This window comes from Carcharhinus amblyrhynchos, unplaced genomic scaffold, assembly GCF_965287045.1.
Source record: "Carcharhinus amblyrhynchos unplaced genomic scaffold, sCarAmb.v2.hapA chromosome_314, whole genome shotgun sequence".
Lineage (NCBI taxonomy): Eukaryota > Metazoa > Chordata > Chondrichthyes > Carcharhiniformes > Carcharhinidae > Carcharhinus > Carcharhinus amblyrhynchos.
In genome coordinates this window covers 156,042-177,771 of record NW_027650054.1, presented here as the reverse complement: position 1 = coordinate 177,771, position 21,730 = coordinate 156,042, and the positions used below count along the sequence as shown (strand labels likewise).

Below are 21,730 nucleotides of genomic sequence, written 5' to 3'. Positions count from 1 at the left end.
CGTTGACGTACAGAGGGTTGGTGTACAGAGCACCGACGTACAGAGGGCTTGTGTACAGAGCATTGATGTACAGAGGGTTGGTGTACAGAGCATTGACGTACAGAGGGTTGGTGTGCAGAGCATTAACGTACAGAGGGTTGGTGTGCAGAACATTGACGTACAGAGGGTTGGTGTGCAGAGCATTAACGTACAGAGGGTTGGTGTGCAGAGCATTAACGTACAGAGGGTTGGTATGCAGAGCGTTGACGTACAGAGGGTTGGTGTACAGAGCATTGACGTACAGAGGGTTGGTATTGTGAGCAATAGGTAAAGGTGCTGTTAACACATATCTGTACAGCATGGAGAAATAGCTTAGAGTTAAGTAGACTGGATATAGTCAGGCACATTGATAACCCACATTATGGAAACAACTGTGAGTTTAGTCACAAACATAGGACATAAGGTTCGATGCTGCTAACACAGCAATAGTTAGGGATAATAAAAAGACTGCCTGTGATGTGGAGATAACATCAGAGATGTGATGTGCAGTGAAGCATACACCACATCCTGCAGGAATGTAAGAGGCCCACGTTATAAAAAGCAAATGGTCTGCAAGATGTGTTGTTTTTACAACTAAGCATAAAAGGGGGAAAAGGTCACTGAGATAGTTGGGACAGCAGTGATTAAGTTGGCAAAGGATTGATTACTGCCAATCTGAACTGGACATGTAACAGTGTTGGATAAGATGGATAAGTTTGCTAATGCACTCTTGTGATAACAGGAGACATTGTTAGATGAGAAGTAGAGGGGATGGCACCTCGAGCCAATAGGGGAATGTCAACACATAGATGGGACAGGGACCACCAATTAGGGGAGAACATCACATTGCAAAGCCATTACAATGCTTGTAAAAAAAAAGTATAAAATGTGCTGCAAATTTATGTGAGGTGTGCCTATTTTGTTGGACACCCGGTCTTGCAAGAACGTTAAATAAAAATCTTGCTCCTTCAGAACTTGGCTTGACTAAATTGTTTAACTGTGAGCTGCGTTTCTCACAGTATGCAGAGCATTGACGTACAGAGGGTTGGTGTACAGAGGGTTGCTGTACAGAGCATTGATGTACAGAGGGTTGGTGTACAGAGCGTTGACGTACAGAGGGTTGGTGTGCAGAGCGTTGATGTTCAGAGAGTTGGCGTACAGAGCATTGACATACAGAGGGTTGGTATGCAGAGCGTTGATGTACAGAGGGTTGGTGTACAGAGCATTGACGTACAGAGGGTTGGTGTGCAGAGCGTTGATGTACAGAGGGTTGGTGTACAAAGCGTTGACGTATAGAGGGTTGGTGTACAGAGCGTTGATATACAGAGCACTGTAGAATTCTATGATTCTAATTCAGAGCGCCGACGGACAGAGCACTGATGTACGGCACATTGATGTACAAAACATTGATGTACAAAGGGATACTGGGAGGGTTTCAAGTCCATAGCTCCCTGAAACATGACCATGTACGTAGATCGGGTCACACAAGAATTTATTTTGATTAATTCATTCGTGGGTCATTGGGCAGCACGGTGTCGCACAGCGATTAGCACTGCTGCCTCACAGTGCCAGGACTTGGGTTCAATTCCCGGCCTCGGGTCACTGTCTGTGTGGAGTCTGCACATTCTGCGCGTCTTTCCCCTGGGTGCTCCATTTTCCTCCCACAGTCCCAACGATGTGCAGGTTAGTTGGGTTGGCCATGTAAATTGCCCGCTTAGTGTCCAAAGATGTGTTGGTTAGTTGGATTGGCCATGCTAAATTACCCCTTACGTGTCCAAAGATGTGTTGGTTAGTTGGATTGGCCATGCTAAATTACCCCTTACGTGTCCAAAGATGTTCAGGTTAGGTGGATTGGCCATGCTAAATTACCCCTTACGTGTCCAAAGATGTGTTGGTTAGTTGGATTGGCCATGCTAAATTACCCCTTACGTGTCCAAAGATGTTCAGGTTAGGTGGATTGGCCAGGCTAAATTACCCCTTACGTGTCCAAAGATGTACAGGTTAGGTGGATTGGCTGTGCTAAATTGCCCCTTAGGTGTCCAAAGATGTGCAGGTTAGGTGGATTGGCCATGCTAAATTGTCCCTTAGGTGCCCAAAGATGTGCAGGTTAGGTGGATTGGCCATGCTAAATTGTCCCTTAGTGTCAGGGGTCTAGCAGGGTAAATAGATGGGGTTATGCGTATTGGGCCCAGGTGGGATTGTGGTCGATGCAGACTTGATGGGCCAAATGGCCTCCTTCTGCACTGTAGGGATTCTATGATTTCTATGACATCAGCATCGTTGGCTGGGCCCATCCCTCTTTGCCCCTGGAGGGCAGTTGAGAGTCAACTCAACAATTTAGGGAGTTTCTTCGATTTTGAAGGACATGGGCGTCGCTGGCTGGGCCCAGCATTTATTGCCCATCCCTAGTTGCCCCTTGGAGGGCAGTTGAGAGTCAACCACATTGCTGTGTGGCCTCTGGAGTCACATGTAGGCCAGACCGGGTAAGGATGGGCAGATTTCCCCTTCCCCAAAGGGACATGAGTGAACCAGATGGGGTTTTTCCCACAATGGTTTCACCGTCATCTGTAGATTCTTAATCCCAGATATTTTTTAAATGAGTTCAGATTCCACCATCGGCAGCGGTGGGATTTGAACCCCGGCGTGGCACGCTCGCTTCTACTGCTCGGTCGGGGCATTGAGTACAAGAGTCAGGATGTCACATTGCAACTTTATAAAACTTTGGGCGCATTTGAAAAAGAGTTCAATTCTGCTCGCCACCTTCCAGGAAGGACGTGGAGGCTTTGGAGAGGGTGCAGAAGCGGTTAGAAGAGTGAGAGGTGACCTCATTGAATCGTACCAGATCCTTAAGGGGCTTGACAGGGTAAATGCTGAGATGGGTCTAGGACCAGGGGGCATAGACTCAGAGTACAGAGGAGCCAATTTTAAGACCGAGATGGGGAGAAGTTTCTCTCAGAGTGTGGTGAGTCTCTGGAGCTCCTTGCCACAGTGAGCTGCGGGGGCAGAGTCCTTGTGTTTACTTAAGATGGGTTTTGATCAGTAAGGAAATCAAAGGTGATAGAATCATAGAATCCCTACAGTATAGAAGAGGCCGTTCGGCCCATCGAGTCTGTACTGACCACAATCTCACCCAGGCCCTATCCCCGTAACCCCACACGTTTACTCCACTAATCCCCCTAATACTAGGGCCAATTTAGCACGGCCAATCCACCCTAACCTGCACATCTTTGGACACTAAGGGGCAATTTAGCATGGTCAATCCTCCCTAACCTGCACATCTTTGGACACTAAGGGAACAATTTAGCATGGCCAATCCACCCTAACCTGCACATCTTTGGACACTAAGGGACAATTTAGCATGGCCAATCCACCCTAACCTGCACATCTTTGGACACTAAGGGAACAATTTAGCATGGCCAATCCACCCTAACCTGCACATCTTTGGACACTAAGGGAACAATTTAGCATGGTCAATCCACCTAACCTGCACATCTTTGGACACTAAGGGACAATTTAGCATGGCCAATCCACCCTAACCTGCACATCTTTGGACACTAAGGGAACAATTTAGCATGGCCAATCCACCCTAACCTGCACATCTTTGGACACTAAGGGACAATTTAGCATGGCCAATCCACCTAACCTGCACATCTTTGGACACTAAAGGACAATTTAGCATGGCCAATCCACCTAACCCGCACATCTTGGACACTAAGGGAACAATTTAGCATGGCCAATCCACCCTAACCTGCACATCTTTGGACACTAAGGGAACAATTTAGCATGGCCAATCCACCTAACCTGCACATCTTTGGATACTAAAGGACAATTTAGCATGGCCAATCCACCTAACCCGCACATCTTGGACACTAAGGGAACAATTTAGCATGGCCAATCCACCTAACCTGCACATCTTTGGACACTAAGGGCCAATTTAGCATGGCCAATCCACCTAACCCGCACAACTTTGAGAGTAAACCGGGTTACAGTTGCAGGGGAAAGGGCAGGTGATCAATGAAGGTAGAGTAGTGGATGTTGTGTACGTGGATTTTAATAAGGCTTTCGACAAGGTCTCTCATGGCAGGCTCACCCAGAAGGTTAAGATGCAAAGGATCCACAGTGACTTGGCTGCTTGGATTCAGAGTTGGCTTGCCCATAGAAGTCAGACAGCAGTAGTGGAAGTGTGCTTTTCTGGCTGGATGTTCGTGACTGGTGATGTCCCACAGGGATCCATACTTGGACCTTGGACAGCACTGTGGCACAGTGGGTTAGCACTGCTGCCTCACGATGCCAGGCACCTGGGGTTCGATTCCCGCCTTGGGTCACTGACTGTGCGGAGTCTGCACGTTCTCCCCGTGTCTGCATGGGTTTCCTCCAGGTGCTCTGGTTTCCTTCCACAGTCCGAAAGACGTGCCGGTTAGACGCATTGGCCGTGCTAAATTGTCCCTTAGTGTAACCCGAACAGGCGCCGGAGTGTGGTGACTAGGGAATTTTCACAGTAACTTCATTGCAGTGTTAATGTAAGACCACTTATGAGTCTAATAAAGAAACTTAAACCTCTGATGCTTCTGCCATACATTAATGATTTGGATGAAAACGTGGTTGGGTGGGTTCGTGAGTTTGTAGACAAATACAAGAATAGATTGTGGATAGTGTAGAAGGTTGACAAAGGATACAGTGGGATTTAGATCATTTCCAGATATGGGCGAAGAAATGACAAATGGAGTCTAATCTGCGCAAGTGTGAGGCGTTGCCCTTTGAGAGATCAAACGTTACAGGTAAACGTACAGTTAATGGCAGCACCCTGAACAGGTTAAAATGTTTAAAGGGAATAAAATAACAATCTCTGAATTGCTGACAGCTAGTGTTGATTTATGAGTGCCACTGTATTGGTGACTGTGTGTTTCGTACAATTGGTTTTGAGTTGGGAACAGGCTTTGTATTGGTGACCGTGTGTTGTGTACAGTCGGTGTGGAGTTGGGAATGTCTCTGAACTGGTGACCGTGTGTTGTGTACAGTCGGTGTGAAGTTGGGAATGTCTCTGAACTGGTGACCGTGTGTTGTGTACAGTTGGTGTGAAGTTGGGAATGTCTCTGAACTGGTGACAGTGTGTTGTGTACAGTCGGTGTGGAGTTGGGAATGTCTCTGAACTGGTGACCGTGTGTTGTGTACAGTCGGTGTGAAGTTGGGAATGTCTCTGAACTGGTGACCGTGTGTTGTGTACAGTCGGTGTGGAGTTGGGAATGTCTCTGAACTGGTGACAGTGTGTTGTGTACAGTCGGTGTGAAGTTGGGAATGTCTCTGAACTGGTGACCGTGTGTTGTGTACAGTCGGTGTGGAGTTGGGAATGTCTCTGAACTGGTGACGGTGTGTTGTGTACAGTCGGTGTGGAGTTGGGAATGTCTCTGAACTGGTGACCGTGTGTTGTGTACAGTCGGTGTGAAGTTGGGAATGTCTCTGAACTGGTGACCGTGTGTTGTGTACAGTCGGTGTGAAGTTGGGAATGTCTCTGAACTGGTGACAGTGTGTTGTGTACAGTTGGTGTTGAGGTGGCCGTGGACTCTGAATTGGTGACGGTGTGTTGGGTATGAGGACTGATGAGTTGGGGCCTGCTTACCTCTCAGTCTTGTTGGGTTTAAGGCTGAACTTGACGCTATTTTGCACCGTTTGCTCCTTCAGTGAATACTTCAGGGTCATCTCGGCCTCCAGACTGGAGTCCGCCTGAGAGAAGCAACGAGACAGAATTCATAGGGCACAAGGCAACACACATTACAATTTACTGCAGCCCTGGACTTCCCAGACCAGGAAATAACCCACCTTCCCAGACCAGGAAATAACCCACCTTCCCAGGCCAGGAAATAACCCACCTTCCCAGACCAGGAAATAACCCACCTTCCCAGGCCAGGAAATAACCCACCTTCCCAGGCCAGGAAATAACCCACCTTCCCAGGCCAGGAAATAACCCACCTTCCCAGGCCAGGAAATAACCCACCTTCCCAGACCAGGAAACCTCATACACTCTGCATTCCTACTCAGTAATCTCCATAACACCCTGCGTTCCCAGACAAGGGAGCTCCTTCATTCCTCAAGACCATAAGTTACAGGAGCAGAAATAGACCATTCGGCCCATCGAGCCTGGTCCGCCATTCGATCGCGGCTGATTTGTTCCCCAGCCCCATTCTCCCGCCTTTCCACTCGTAACCTTCGATTCCCCCTTACTGATCAAGTTAGTGCTTCACGTCGTTAGCGTGTGCCTAAACTGGACCAGATACTGGGCAGAAAGACAGCTCAGTGACTATCGCCGATTGCTGTGCAGACACATGGATTTGGGTCGGTGTCTGTGGGGAGTTTGCGCATTCTCCCCGTGCTTGCGTGGGTTTTCTCCGGGCGCTCCGGTTTCCTCCCACACCCCAAAGATGTGCTGTTAGGCTGATTGGCAGGAATAAATTGTCCCTAAATCAGTTTCCCTCAATCTGGATGGCCATAAAACATCAGACAGGGGTCGTGGGTGGAGAGGGGGACTGGTGGTGTTGAGATGGCAGCCCCTCCGACTAATTAAACCATCTTCCCCGCACGCACTCGTTCCAAGCCTGTCGGTAACCCTACCCCAGCGCCTACATGCTTACCCAAGCGTCCCCCAGATTCAAGATCTCGTGGGTCCTCACGGGGAGAGGCTCCCTCTATACAAGGGGGTCCCTGAGGAAGAGGCTCCCTCTTTAATAGGGGGTCCCTGACGGAGAGGCTCCCTCTGTAAAAGGGGGTCCCTGATGGAGAGATTCCCTCTGTAAAAGGGCATTCTTCATGTTGAGGTCCATCTATCAGATAACATGGGCTTAATTTTCATTGAGGAGTTGTGACAGGCTCCCCGCCATTCCCTCTATTCCCCACCCTCCCCCCCCCCCCCCCACTTCAGTCAGACACCTGGGTGACCCCTCGCTTCCTGGGAGAAGGCCTGTGTGAAGAACCCTCCTCCCTCTACCCCCTCCTCCCGCCCACAGCCGACCCCGCCGCCACGGTCCTGTTGCTCCCACCTTCCCCTTCAGCTGGGCGTAGATGATAGCACGCTGCTCGTTGAAGATTACAGTGGGGGGCTGGGACAACAAGGCAGCCTCCAGGCCCGGGGGCAGCTCCCAGCTGATGCTCAGTCCAGTCACCGCAGGCTGAAGGGCAAACTTCAAACTCTGCAACACCTACAACAGAGAGAGAGAGAGGCGGGCACAGAGAGCGAGAGAGAGAGACACAGGCACAGAGAGCGAGAGAGAGAGACACAGGCACAGAGAGCGAGAGAGAGAGAGAGACGGGCACAGAGAGCGAGAGAGAGAGAGAGACGGGCACAGAGAGCGAGAGAGAGAGAGACACAGGCACAGAGAGCGAGAGAGAGAGAGAGACGGGCACAGAGAGCGAGAGAGAGAGAGAGACGGGCACAGAGAGCGAGAGAGAGAGAGAGACGGGCACAGAGAGCGAGAGAGAGAGAGAGGCGGGCGCAGAGAGCAAGAGAGAGAGAGAGACGGGCGCAGAGAGCGAGAGAGAGAGAGAGAGACGGGCGCAGAGAGCGAGAGAGAGAGAGAGAGACGGGCGCAGAGAGCGAGAGAGAGAGAGAGACGGGCGCAGAGAGCGAGAGAGAGAGAGAGACGGGCGCAGAGAGCGAGAGAGAGAGAGAGAGACGGGCGCAGAGAGCGAGAGAGAGAGAGAGAGACGGGCGCAGAGAGCGAGAGAGAGAGAGAGACGGGCGCAGAGAGCGAGAGAGAGAGAGAGAGACGGGCGCAGAGAGCGAGAGAGAGAGAGAGACGGGCGCAGAGAGCGAGAGAGAGAGAGAGACGGGCGCAGAGAGCGAGAGAGAGAGAGAGGCGGGCGCAGAGAGCAAGAGAGAGAGAGAGACGGGCGCAGAGAGCGAGAGAGAGAGAGAGACGGGCGCAGAGAGCGAGAGAGAGAGAGAGAGACGGGCGCAGAGAGCGAGAGAGAGAGAGAGACGGGCGCAGAGAGCGAGAGAGAGAGAGAGGCGGGCGCAGAGAGCGAGAGAGAGAGAGAGACGGGCGCAGAGAGCGAGAGAGAGAGAGAGACGGGCGCAGAGAGCGAGAGAGAGAGAGAGACGGGCACAGAGAGCGAGAGAGAGAGAGAGAGAGAGAGGCGGGCACAGAGAGCGAGAGAGAGAGAGAGAGAGAGAGGCGGGCACAGAGAGCGAGAGAGAGAGAGAGAGAGGCGGGCGCAGAGAGCGAGAGAGAGAGAGAGAGAGGCGGGCACAGAGAGCGAGAGAGGCGGGCGCAGAGAGCGAGAGAGAGAGAGAGAGGCGGGCGCAGAGGGCGGAAGGGAGAGGCAGAGGGCGGAAGGGAGAGGGAGAGAGCGGAAGAGAGAGACAGAGAGCGGAAGAGAGAGACAGAGAGCGGAAGAGAGAGGGAGAGAGCGGAAGAGAGAGGGAGAGGGAGAGGGAGAAAATTGTTATTTCAACATCATCTTTAGGATATCCCATAATGCTTGACAGTCAACGAAGGACTTCTTTTTAACATGGAGACACCAAATGAGAGCAATCGATTTGTAATCAGCAAGAACCCACGAACACCAATGTCTCCAATTTCGGGAATTTCTTTGATTTTAAGGGACGTGGGTGTCTCTGGCTGGGCCCTGCATTCATTGCCCATCCCTAGTTGCCCCTTGGAGGGCCGTTGAGAGTCAACCACATTGCTGTGTGGCCTCTGGAGTCACGTGTAGGCCAGACCGGGTAAGGACGGGCAGATTTCCCCTTCCCTAAAGGGACATTAGTGAACCAGATGGGGTTTATTCCCCGACAATGGTTTCACCGTCATCAGTAGATTCTTAATTCCAGATTTTTTTTTACTGAATTCAAATTCCACCGTCTGCTGTGGGCGGGATTCGGACCCAGGTCCCCCAGGACATTAGCTGAGTTTCTGGGATTAATAGTCCATCATTTGGCCATTGCCTCCCTTATCCGCCCCTAATTGCCCCTCAAGGAGGTGGTGGGTGAGCCGCCGTTTTTGAACCGCTGCAGTCCCCGTGCGGTCTGGGTAACACCCACAGTGCCGTTAGGAGTGGGGGGAGTTCCAGGATTTGGACCCCAGCCCCAGTGAAGGAATGGCCAATATATTTCCTAGTCGGGATGGTGAATGGGGCTAAGTGGATTGGTCATGCTAAATTGCCCCTTAACGTCCAAGTTTATGCAGTTTAGGTGGATTGGCCATGCTAAATTGCTCCTTGATGTCAGGGGGACAAACACATGAGGTTACGGGGATAGGGCCTGGGTGGAACTGTTGTCGGTGCAGGCTCGATGGGCCAAATGGCCTCCTTCTGCTCTTGGACGTTGCTTCGGGAGTTGCCTATTGCTTCATGTCGTTAGTGTGCTTAAACTGGACCATCTCGAGGGCAACATGACAGCTCAGAGACTATCTCTGTTGCTGTGCGGACACATGGATTTGGGCCTGTGTCTGTGGGAGTTTGCGCGTTCTCCCCGTGGTTGCATGGGTTTTCTCCGGGTGCTCCGGTTTCCTCCCACATCCCCAAAGATGCGCTTTTAGGCTGATTGATTGGGTAACAAATTGTCCCTATATTGGACCTCCCTGATCCTCGCACATTAGGCATAGACTAAAATCATGAATAGGTCACTGAGACAATGGGACGGCGGCGCGGGCTCGTTGGGCCGAAGGGCCTGTTTCCCGTGCTGTGTTGTTCTTTGTTCTGCATTGTTGGGATTCGATGATATTCACCTCCCGCACCCCACCCTGCACCCAAGTCACTGTTCAAGTTTGGGCCCCCCACATTCCTCACTCCCACCACCCACCCCCCCCATCCACCCACCCACCACCTCCCCCACCCCACCCCCCCGACCCACCCACCCACCACCTCCCCCAACCACCCCCCCCGGCCCACCCACCACCTCCCCCACCCTACCCCCCCCCCCACCCACCACCTTCCCCACCTCACCCCCCCCACCCACCACCTTCCCCACCTCACCCCACCACCTCCCCCACCCCACCCCCCTGACCCACTCACCACCTCCCCCACCCCACCCCCCAACCCACCCACTCACCACCTCCCCCACCCCACTCCACCCTCCCAATCCACTCACCACCTCCCCCACCCCCGACCCACCCACTCACCACCTCCCCCACCCCCGACCCACCTACTCACCACCTCCCCCACCCCACTCCACCCACCCCCCCGATCCACCCACCCACCACCTCGCCCACCCCACTCCCCTGACCCACCCACCTCCACCCCCACCCCAACCCCCGACCCACCCACTCACCATTTCCCCCACCCCACTCCCCTGACCCACCCACCTCCTCCCCCACCCCAACCCCCGACCCACCCACTCACCACCTCCCCCACCCCCGACCCACCCCACCCCCCGACCCACCCACCCACCACCTCGCCCACCCCCCGATCCACCCACCCACCACCTCGCCCACCCCACTCCCCTGACACACCCACCTCCTCCCCCACCCCACCCCCCGACCCACCCACTCACCACCTGCCCCACCCCGCCCCCCCCCCCGGCGCCCCACGTACCCACCACCTCCCCCATCTCACCACCCTCCCGACCCACCCACTCCATCCCAACCCCCGACCAACCCACTCCCGACCCACCTCCTCCCGCCCCACCTGCCCTGCCCCATCCCCACAACCCCAGTCGCCTTCCCAGATTCAGGAACCTTTGGCTGCATCCTGTCTTTCCCGATGATGAACTCGGCGCTTCCCGAGGCGGCCTTGGCGATGCCTTTGATGAGTTCAGTCGAAGCCCCTTGGCCAATTCCGAAGGAGAAGCACCTGGAGCACAGAGGGGAAAGGGTCAGACCATTCTGTCTCTCTTTCTCTCTCTCCCCTTTTCAATAGAGGGCCTTGGCTGCAGCGGAGCATGCTGGGATAAACCGCCCCCCCCGCCCCTTCGTTGCCCTTCTCCCTGTTGCCATTACACTCACAGCTCACCCTCCCCTTCGCCAACCCCTGCAAACAGCCCTTCGTGGGCCAGTTGGGTGCACAGTACGATCTCACAAAGAGCAAGGTGAGAACAATTCGGGGCGAGCGCAGTGATTAGCGCTGCTGCCTCACAACAGTCATGGGTTCGATCCCAGACCCGGGTGACTTTCTGGGTGGAGTTCGCATGTTCTCTCCCCGTGTCTGCGTGAGTTTCGTCCGGGGTGCTCCGGTTTCCTCCCACAATCTGAAGATGTGCAGGTTAGGTGGATTGGCCATGCTAAATTGCCCCTTAGTGTCCAAAGATGTGCAGGTTAGGTGGATTGGCCGTGCTAAATTGCCCCTTAGTGTCCAAAGATGGTAAAAAGTCTGACAACACCAGGTTTTAGTCCAACCTATTTATTTGATAATATACTCACAAGCTTTTGGGTTAGCCCCTTCGTCAGGTGAATGGAGAGTTCTGGCCTCAGACAGAGCATATAAAGCACAGACAGTTTACAGATTACTGATTAGAATGCGAATCCTTACACTACCCAGCCTTCAGGAGAACAGTGACCACAATACCACACAACCCTGCCACAGCAACCTCTGCAAGACATGCCAGATCATCGACATGGATACCATCATCACACGTGAGAATACCGTCCACCAGGTACACGGTAAATACTCTTGCAACTCGGCCAACGTTGTCTACCTGATACGTTGCAAGAAAGGATGTCCCGAAGCATGGTACACTGGGGAGACCATGCAGACGCTACGACAACGGATGAATGAACATCGCTCGACAGTCACCAGGCAAGACTGTTCCCTTCCTGTTGGCGAACACTTCAGTGGTCACGGGCATTCAGCCTCTGATCTTCGGGTAAGCATTCTCCAAGGCGGCCTTCACGACACACAACAGCGCAGAGTCGCTGAACAGAGACTGATAGCCAAGTTCCGCACACATGAGGACGGTCTCAACAGGGATCTTGGGTTCATGTCGCACTATCTGTAACCCCCGTGACTTGCCTGGGTTTGCAAAACCTCACTTACTGTACTGTCTGGAGACAATACACATCTCTTTAAACTGTGATCAGTGCTCCTTCCACTCACATTATCAGCCACTTCAGGTCTTGAACAGCAGGTTAGGTGTAAGGATTCGCATTCTAATCAGTAATCTCTAAACTGTCTGTGCTTTATATGCTCTGTCTGAGGCCAGAACTCTCCATTCACCTGACGAAGGGGCTAACCCGAAAGCTTGTGAGTATATTATCAAATAAATCGGTTGGACTAAAACCTGGTGTTGTCAGACTTTTTACTGTGTTTACGCCAGTCCAACGCCGGCATACCCACATCATGTCCAAAGATGTGCAGGTTAGGTGGATTGGCCATGTTAAATTGTGCCTTAGTGTCCAAAGATGTGTAGGTTAGGTGGATTGGCCGTGCTAAATTGTCCCTTAGTGTCCAAAGATGTGCAGGTTAGGTGGATTGGCCGTGCTAAATTGTCCCTTAGTGTCCAAAGATGTGTAGGTTAGGTGGATTGGCCATGCTAAATTGTCCCTTAGTGTCCAAAGATGTGCGGGTTAGGTGGATTGGCCATGCTAAATTGCCCCTTAGTGTCCAAAGATGTGTAGGTTAGGTGGATTGGCCATGCTAAATTGTGCCTTAGTGTCCAAAGATGTGCAGGTTAGGTGGATTGGCCATGCTAAATTGTCCCTTAGTGTCCAAAGATGTGCAGGTTAGGGGGATTGGCCATGCTAAATTGTGCCTTAGTGTCCAAAGATGTGTAGGTTAGGTGGATTGGCCATGCTAAATTGTCCCTTAGTGTCCACAGATGTGCAGGTTAGGTGGATTGGCCATGCTAAATTGCCCCTTAGTGTCCAAAGATGTGTAGGTTAGGGGGATTGGCCATGCTAAATTGTCCCTTAGTGTCCAAAGATGTGCAGGTTAGGTGGATTGGCCGTGCTAAATTGTGCCTTAGTGTCCAAAGATGTGCAGGTTAGGTGGATTGGCCATGCTAAATTGTGCCTTAGTGTCCAAAGATCACAAAATCATAGAATCCCTACAATGCAGAAAGAGTCCACTCAGTCCCTCCACTTCACCCCGTGAACAATCTCACCCAGGCCCTACCCCTGTAACCCCACAAATTTACCCTGCTAATCCCGCTAACCTACGCATCCCGCGACGCTGAGGGGCAATTTAGCACGGCCAATCCACCTAACCCGCACACCTCTGGAGTGTGGGAGGAAACCCGGAGCAAATATGGGGAGAAGGTACAGTCCCCAGTGACCCAAGCTGGGAATCGAACCGGAGCCCCTGAATGTGTGTTAACAGCAGCATAAAGGTCAGTGCTGTCTGAAAGAAAAGTAGCAGAACGTGTTACCAGCAGGATAAAGGTCAGTGCTGTCTGAAAGAAAAGTCGCAGAACGTGTTACCAGCAGGATAAAGGTCAGTGCTGTCTGAAAGAAAAGGAGCAGAATGTGTTAACAGCAGCATAAAGGTCAGTGTTGTCTGAAAGAAAAGGAGCAGAATGTGTTACCAGCAGGATAAAGGTCAGTGCTGTCTGAAAGAAAAGTAGCAGAATGTGTTACCAGCAGGATAAAGGTCAGTGCTATGCGAAAGAAAAGTAGCAGAATGTGTTACCAGCAGGATAAAGGTCAGTGCTGTCTGAAAGAAAAGTAGCAGAATGTGTTACCAGCAGGATAAAGGTCAGTGCTGTCTGAAAGAAAAGTAGCAGAATGTGTTACCAGCAGGATAAAGGTCAGTGCTATGCGAAAGAAAAGTAGCAGAATGTGTTACCAGCAGGATAAAGGTCAGTGCTGTCTGAAAGAATAGTAGCAGAATGTGTTACCAGCAGGATAAAGGTCAGTGCTGTGCGAAAGAAAAGTAGCAGAATGTGTTAACAGCAGGATAAAGGTCAGTGCTGTCTGAAAGAAAAGTAGCAGAATGTGTTACCAGCAGGATAAAGGTCAGTGCTGTGTGAAAGAAAAGTAGCAGAATGTGTTACCAGCAGGATAAAGGTCAGTGCTATCTGAAAGAAAAGTAGCAGAACATGTTAACAGCAGGATAAAGGTCAGTGCTGGCATAAGGCAAAAATATGAGCACAAGATACCGATGAGGGCTTGATGGGGGAGGAAAAAAACGGAATCATAGAAAACCTACAGTGCAAAAGAGACCATTCGGCCCATCGTGTGTGCACCAACTCTCTGATAGAGCATCTTACCCAACCCTACCCAACTTTTAGAGGTGCACCATATAACACATCCTTTCTGGATTTATCACAGCTCGGTATGGGCTCCTGCTCTTCCCAAGACCACAGGGAACCATAAAGGGTCGTGAACGGAGCCCAGACCATCATGTAAACCAGCCTCCCATCCATTGACTCTGTCTACACTTCCCGCTGCCTCGGAAAAGCAGCCAGCATAATTAAGGACCCCACACACCCCGGACATTCTCTCTTCCTTTGCGAGAAGATACAAAAATCTGAGGTAACATACCAACCAAACCAAGAACAGCTTCTTCCCTGTTGTCACCAGACTTTTGAATGGAGCCATTTTGTATTAAGCTGACCCCTAGCTGCACCCTAGCTATGACTGTAACATTGCATTCTGCACTCTCTCCTTTCCTTTTCCCCTATGTACTCTATGAATGGTATGTTTTGTCTGTGTAGCGCACAAGAAAGAATACTTTTCATTGTGTGCCAATATATGTGACAACAATAAATCAAATTTTAAAAAATCAAATCTATCCCCTGCCCTATCCCTGTAGCTCGACATATTTAGCATGGCCAATCCACCTAACCTGCACATCTTTGGACACTAAGGGGCAACTTAGCATGGTCAATCCACCTAACTTGCACATCTTTGGACACTAAGGGACAATTTAGCATGGCCAATCCACCCTAACCTGCACACCTTTGGACACTAAGGGACAATTTAGCATGGCCAATCCACCCAACCTGCACATCTTTGGACACTAAGGGGCAATTTAGCATGGCCAATCCACCCTAACCTGCACACCTTTGGACACTAAGGGACAATTTAGCATGGCCAATCCACCTAACCTGCACATCTTTGGACACTAAGGGGCAACTTAGCATGGTCAATCCACCTAACTTGCACATCTTTGGAAACTAAGGGACAATTTAGCATGGCCAATCCACCTAACCTGCACACCTTTGGACACTAAGGGACAATTTAGCATGGCCAATCCACCCAACCTGCACATCTTTGGACACTAAGGGGCAATTTAGCATGGCCAATCCACCCAACCTGCACATCTTTGGACACTAAGGGGCAATTTAGCATGGCCAATCCACCTAACCTTCACATCTTTGGACACTAAGGGACAATTTAGCATGGCCAATCCACCTAACCTGCACATCTTTGGACACTAAGGGGCAATTTAGCATGGCCAATCCACCTAACTGCACATCTTTGGACACTAAGGGGCAATTTAGCATGGACAATCCACCTAACCTGTACATCTTTGGACTGTAGGAGGAAACCGGAGCACCCAAAGGAAACCCACACAGACACGGGGAGAGAATGTGCAAACTCCACACAGACAGTGACCTGAGCCTGGAATCAAACCTGTGTCCCTGGTGCTGAGAGGCAGAGGCGCTAACCCACTGTGCCGCCTGGAGGACTGAGTTCTCCAGCATCGTTAACATTCTAATCTTAGAGCACCCACCCTGTCTCTCTTGCAAGTCAGTGTGGCTGTAGGCAGGGGATGCACCCTCGGGAGAACTGCGGCCCACCCCTGTGTCCCCTGTCCCTTGAGTGTCTGGCTCAGGGTCCCCGGTCAAAGCACCAGAAGGAGCACGGAGGCCACACTCACCGACCGGCACTGTACGCCCTGAGCCATCAGCTCCTCTTACCTGTGGCTGGGAGAGTTCCTCCGAACCTCAGCAATCACCATCTTTGTGTTTGACACCTCACCATCGGTGAAGACAAAGAGCTGGAAGAACAAGGGAAGAGGTTAGCAGGGAGACAAAGACAGAGAGAGAGAGAGAGAGGCAGAGAGAGAGAGAGAGAGAGAGAGGCAGAGAGAGAGAGAGAGAGAGAGGCAGAGAGAGAGAGAGAGAGGCAGAGAGAGAGAGAGAGAGGCAGAGAGAGAGAGAGAGAGAGACAGAGATAGAGAGAGAGAGACAGAGATAGAGAGAGAGACACAGAGATAGAGAGAGAGAGACAGAGATAGAGAGACAGAGATAGAGAGAGAGAGACAGAGAGAGAGAGAGGGAGAGGCAGAGAGAGAGAGAAAGAGACAGAGAGAGAGAAAAAGGGACAGAGTCGTAGAGGTTTCAACATGGAAACAGGCCCTTCGGCCCAATTTGTCCATGCCACCCTTTCTCTTAAACCCCTAAGCTAATCCCAATTGCCCGCATTAGGCCCATATCCCTCTACACCCATCTTATCCATGTAACTATCTAAATGCTTTTTGAAAGACAAAATTGTACCCGCCTCTACTACTACCTCTGGCAGCTTGTTCCAGACACTCACCATCCTGTGTGTGAAATAATTACCCCTCTGGACCCTTTTGTATCTCTCCCCTCTCACCTTAAACCTGTGCCCTCTAGTTCCCCTACCTTTGGGAAAAGATATTGACTATCTAGCTGATCTGTGCCCCTCATTATTTTATAGATCTCTATAAGATCACCCCTCGGCCTCCTACGCTCCAGAGAAAAATGTCCCAGTCTGTCCAGCCTCTCCTTATAACTCAATCCATCAAGTCCCGGTAGCATCCTAGTAAATCTTTTCTGCACTCCTTCTAGTTTAATAATAACCTTTCTATAATAGGGTGACCAGAGCTGTACACAGTATTCCAAGTGTGGCCTTACCAATGTCTTGTACAACTTCAAGACGTCCCAACTCCTGCATTCAATGTTCTGACCGATGAAACCAAGCATGCTGAATGCCTTCTTCACCACTCTGTCCACCTGTGACTCCACTTTCAAGGAACTATGAACATGTCCCCCTAGATCTCTTTGTTCTGTAACTCTCCCCAACGCCCTACCATTAACTGAGTAAGTCCTGCCCTGGTTCGATCTACCAAAATGCATCACCTCGCATTTATCTAAATTAAACTCCATCTGCCATTCACCAGCCCACTGGCCCAATTGATCAAGATCCTGTTGCAATCGGAGATAACTTTCCTCACTGTCCACTATGCCACCAATCTTGGTGTCATCTGCAAACTTACTAACCATGCCTCCAATATTCTCATCCAAATCATTAATATAAATGACAAATAACAGTGGGCCCAGCACTGATCCCTGAGGCACATCGCTGGTCACAGGCCTCCAGTTTGAAAAACAACCCTCTACAACCACCCTCTGTCAAGAAGCCAATTTTGTATCCATTTAGCTACCTCATCCTGGATCCCATGAGATTTAACCTTATGCAATGACCTACCATGCAGTACCTTGTCAAAGGCAGAGATAGAGAGAAAATCGGAGAGAGAGCGAGCGAGCGAGAGGCACACAGAGAGAGCGAGCGAGCGAGAGGCACACAGAGAGAGCGAGCGAGCGAGAGGCACACAGAGAGAGCGAGCGAGCGAGAGGCACACAGAGCGAGCGAGCGAGAGGCACACAGAGCGAGCGAGCGAGAGGCACACAGAGCGAGCGAGCGAGAGGCACACAGAGAGAGCGAGCGAGAGGCACACAGAGCGAGCGAGCGAGAGGCACACAGAGCGAGCGAGCGAGAGGCACACAGAGAGAGCGAGCGAGCGAGAGGCACACAGAGAGAGCGAGCGAGCGAGAGGCACACAGAGAGAGCGAGCGAGCGAGAGGCACACAGAGAGAGCGAGCGAGCGAGAGGCACACAGAGAGAGCGAGCGAGCGAGAGGCACACAGAGAGAGCGAGCGAGCGAGAGGCACACAGAGAGAGCGAGCGAGCGAGAGGCACACAGAGAGAGCGAGCGAGCGAGAGGCACACAGAGAGAGCGAGCGAGCGAGAGGCACACAGAGAGAGCGAGCGAGCGAGAGGCACACAGAGAGAGCGAGCGAGCGAGAGGCACACAGAGAGAGCGAGCGAGCGAGAGGCACACAGAGAGAGCGAGCGAGCGAGAGGCACACAGAGAGAGCGAGCGAGCGAGAGGCACACAGAGAGAGCGAGCGAGCGAGAGGCACACAGAGAGAGCGAGCGAGCGAGAGGCACACAGAGAGAGCGAGCGAGCGAGAGGCACACAGAGAGAGCGAGCGAGCGAGAGGCACACAGAGAGAGCGAGCGAGCGAGAGGCACACAGAGAGAGCGAGCGAGCGAGAGGCACACAGAGAGAGCGAGCGAGCGAGAGGCACAGAGAGAGAGCGAGCGAGCGAGAGGCACACAGAGAGAGCGAGCGAGCGAGAGGCACAGAGAGAGAGCAAGCGAGCTGCAGAAAGATAGAAAAGAAATGAGCTACTATAAGATTGGCAGACTCTGCTCGGGTTTCTGTTTCATCAACTTAGATACAGAATTTGTTTTATCGACGGGCAGCAAGTTTACTAGTGATTGTAATGAGGTGTTTTAAATACTTTGTAGTTTTAAAGGTACATGTAATAGCATTAATTAATCCATACATATAAATATATCTTCTATACATTTTCAGAAGTTAAAGAAACTTTGATGCACAGTGACAGAGCGCCTCTTTGACACCAAGCATACGTTAGATACATTCCTTTAAAACACCCAACTGTTGGTATCACAGGCCATAAAGGACATTTAATTGCCACGTCAGAGACCTTATCACTGATACAAGAGTGAGTTTTAATGAAGCTGTCTTAAGAAACAAGAGCAGGAGTTGGCCATCTAGCCCTTCCAACCTGTCTTCCTAATCAAAACAGAGTCAGAAAAATATTAATGTCTTAGCTAATGAAAAAGTTATGTTAGTTATGGTAGAGTGAGCGACAGAGACCGAGAGTGAGCGACAGAGACCGAGCGACAGAGACCGAGAGTGAGCGACAGCGACCGAGCGACAGAGACCGAGAGTGAGCGACAGCGACCGAGCGACAGAGACCGAGAGTGAGCGACAGCGACCGAGCGACAGAGACCGAGAGTGAGCGACGGTGACCGAGCGACAGAGACCGAGAGTGAGCGACGGTGACCGAGCGACAGAGACCGAGAGTGAGCGACAGTGACCGAGCGACAGAGACCGAGAGTCAGCGACAGTGACCGAGCGACAGAGACCGAGAGTGAGCGACAGTGACCGAGCGACAGAGACCGAGAGTGAGCGACAGTGACCGAGCGACAGAGACCGAGAGTGAGCGACAGTGACCGAGCGACAGAGACCGAGAGTGAGCGACAGAGACCGAGGGTGAGCGACAGAGACCGAGGGTGAGCGACAGAGACCGAGGGTGAGCGACAGAGACCGAGGGTGAGCGACAGAGACCGAGGGTGAGCGACAGAGACCGAGGGTGAGCGACAGAGACCGAGGGTGAGCGACAGAGACCGAGGGTGAGCGACAGAGACCGAGGGTGAGCGACAGAGACCGAGGGTGAGCGACAGAGACCGAGGGTGAGCGACAGAGACCGAGGGTGAGCGACAGAGACCGAGGGTGAGCGACAGTGACCGAGAGTGAGCGACAGTGACCGAGAGTGAGCGACCGAGACCGAGCGACAGTGACCGAGAGTGAGCGACAGAGACCGAGAGTGAGCGACAGAGACCGAGAGTGAGCGACAGAGACCGAGAGTGAGCGACAGAGACCGAGAGTGAGCGACAGAGACCGAGAGTGAGCGACAGAGACCGAGAGTGAGCGACAGAGACCGAGAGTGAGCGACAGAGACCGAGAGTGAGCGACAGAGACCGAGAGTGAGCGACAGAGACCGAGAGTGAGCGACAGAGACCGAGAGTGAGCGACAGAGACCGAGAGTGAGCGACAGAGACCGAGCGACAGTGACCGAGCGACAGAGACCGAGAGTGAGCGACAGAGACCGAGCGACAGAGACCGAGAGTGAGCGACAGTGACCGAGAGTGAGTGACAGAGACCGAGAGTGAGCGACAGAGACCGAGAGTGAGCGACAGAGACCGAGAGTGAGCGACAGAGACCGAGAGTGAGCGACAGAGACCGAGAGTGAGCGACAGAGACCGAGAGTGAGCGACAGTGACCGAGAGTGAGTGACAGAGACCGAGAGTGAGCGACAGAGACCGAGAGTGAGCGACAGAGACCGAGAGTGAGCGACAGAGACCGAGCGACAGTGACCGAGAGTGAGCGACAGAGACCGAGAGTGAGCGACAGAGACCGAGAGTGAGCGACAGAGACCGAGAGTGAGCGACAGAGACCGAGAGTGAGCGACAGAGACCGAGAGTGAGCGACAGAGACCGAGAGTGAGCGACAGAGACCGAGAGTGAGCGACAGAGACCGAGCGACAGAGACCGAGAGTGAGCGACAGTGACCGAGAGTGAGCGACAGAGACCGAGAGTGAGCGACAGAGACCGAGAGTGAGCGACAGAGACCGAGAGTGAGCGACAGAGACCGAGAGTGAGCGACAGAGACCGAGAGTGAGCGACAGAGACCGAGAGTGAGCGACAGAGACCGAGAGTGAGCGACAGTGACCGAGAGTGAGCGACAGTGACCGAGCGACAGAGACCGAGAGTGAGCGACAGTGACCGAGAGTGAGCGACAGTGACCGAGCGACAGAGACCGAGAGTGAGCGACAGTGACCGAGCGACAGAGACCGAGAGTGAGCGACAGAGACCGAGCGACAGAGACCGAGAGTGAGCGACAGTGACCGAGCGACAGAGACCGAGAGTGAGCGACAGTGACCGAGCGACAGAGACCGAGAGTGAGCGACAGTGACCGAGCGACAGAGACCGAGAGTGAGCGACAGTGACCGAGCGACAGAGACCGAGAGTGAGCGACAGTGACCGAGAGTGAGCGACAGTGACCGAGCGACAGAGACCGAGAGTGAGCGACAGAGACCGAGAGTGAGCGACAGAGACCGAGCGACAGAGACCGAGAGTGAGCGACAGTGACCGAGAGTGAGCGACAGTGACCGAGAGTGAGCGACAGAGACCGAGAGTGAGCGACAGAGACCGAGAGTGAGCGACAGAGACCGAGAGTGAGCGACAGTGACCGAGCGACAGAGACCGAGAGTGAGCGACAGAGACCGAGAGTGAGCGACAGAGACCGAGAGTGAGCGACAGAGACCGAGAGTGAGCGACAGAGACCGAGAGTGAGCGACAGAGACCGAGAGTGAGCGACAGTGACCGAGTGACAGAGACCGAGAGTGAGCGACAGTGACCGAGCGACAGAGACCGAGAGTGAGCGACAGAGACCTAGAGTGAGCGACAGAGACCGAGAGTGAGCGACAGTGACCGAGTGACAGAGACCGAGAGTGAGCGACAGTGACCGAGCGACAGAGACCGAGAGTGAGCGACAGAGACCTAGAGTGAGCGACAGAGACCGAGAGTGAGCGACAGAGACCGAGAGTGAGCGACAGAGACCGAGAGTGAGCGACAGTGACCGAGCGACAGAGACCGAGAGTGAGCGACAGAGACCGAGAGTGAGCGACAGAGACCGAGAGTGAGCGACAGTGACCGAGCGACAGAGACCGAGAGTGAGCGACAGTGACCGAGCGACAGAGACCGAGAGTGAGCGACAGAGACCGAGCGACAGAGACCGAGAGTGAGCGACAGTGACCGAGCGACAGTGACCGAGAGTGAGCGACAGAGACCGAGAGTGAGCGACAGAGACCGAGAGTGAGCGACAGAGACCGAGAGTGAGCGACAGTGACCGAGAGTGAGCGACAGTGACCGAGAGTGAGCGACAGTGACCGAGAGTGAGCGACAGAGACCGAGAGTGAGCGACAGAGACCGAGAGTGAGCGACAG

The 21,730-nt window shown here is 52.7% G+C and overlaps 1 protein-coding gene across 1 annotated transcript in view; it reads right to left on the bottom strand.

Annotated features, from left to right (window-relative positions):
- The window catches only part of LOC145339072 (von Willebrand factor A domain-containing protein 5A-like), a gene marked incomplete at its 3' end in the record, with an annotated part of 69,313 nt that overhangs the window by 4,840 nt on the left and 42,743 nt on the right, over positions 1-21,730 (bottom strand). The window contains exons 10-13 of the mRNA XM_080183494.1: positions 15,803-15,882; positions 10,683-10,797; positions 7,050-7,208; positions 5,636-5,739 (exon numbers count right to left, since the gene is read on the bottom strand). Of these exons, the coding sequence (XP_080039620.1) occupies positions 5,636-5,739; positions 7,050-7,208; positions 10,683-10,797; positions 15,803-15,882 (458 nt within the window). The remainder of the gene's footprint in view (positions 1-5,635; positions 5,740-7,049; positions 7,209-10,682; positions 10,798-15,802; positions 15,883-21,730) is intronic.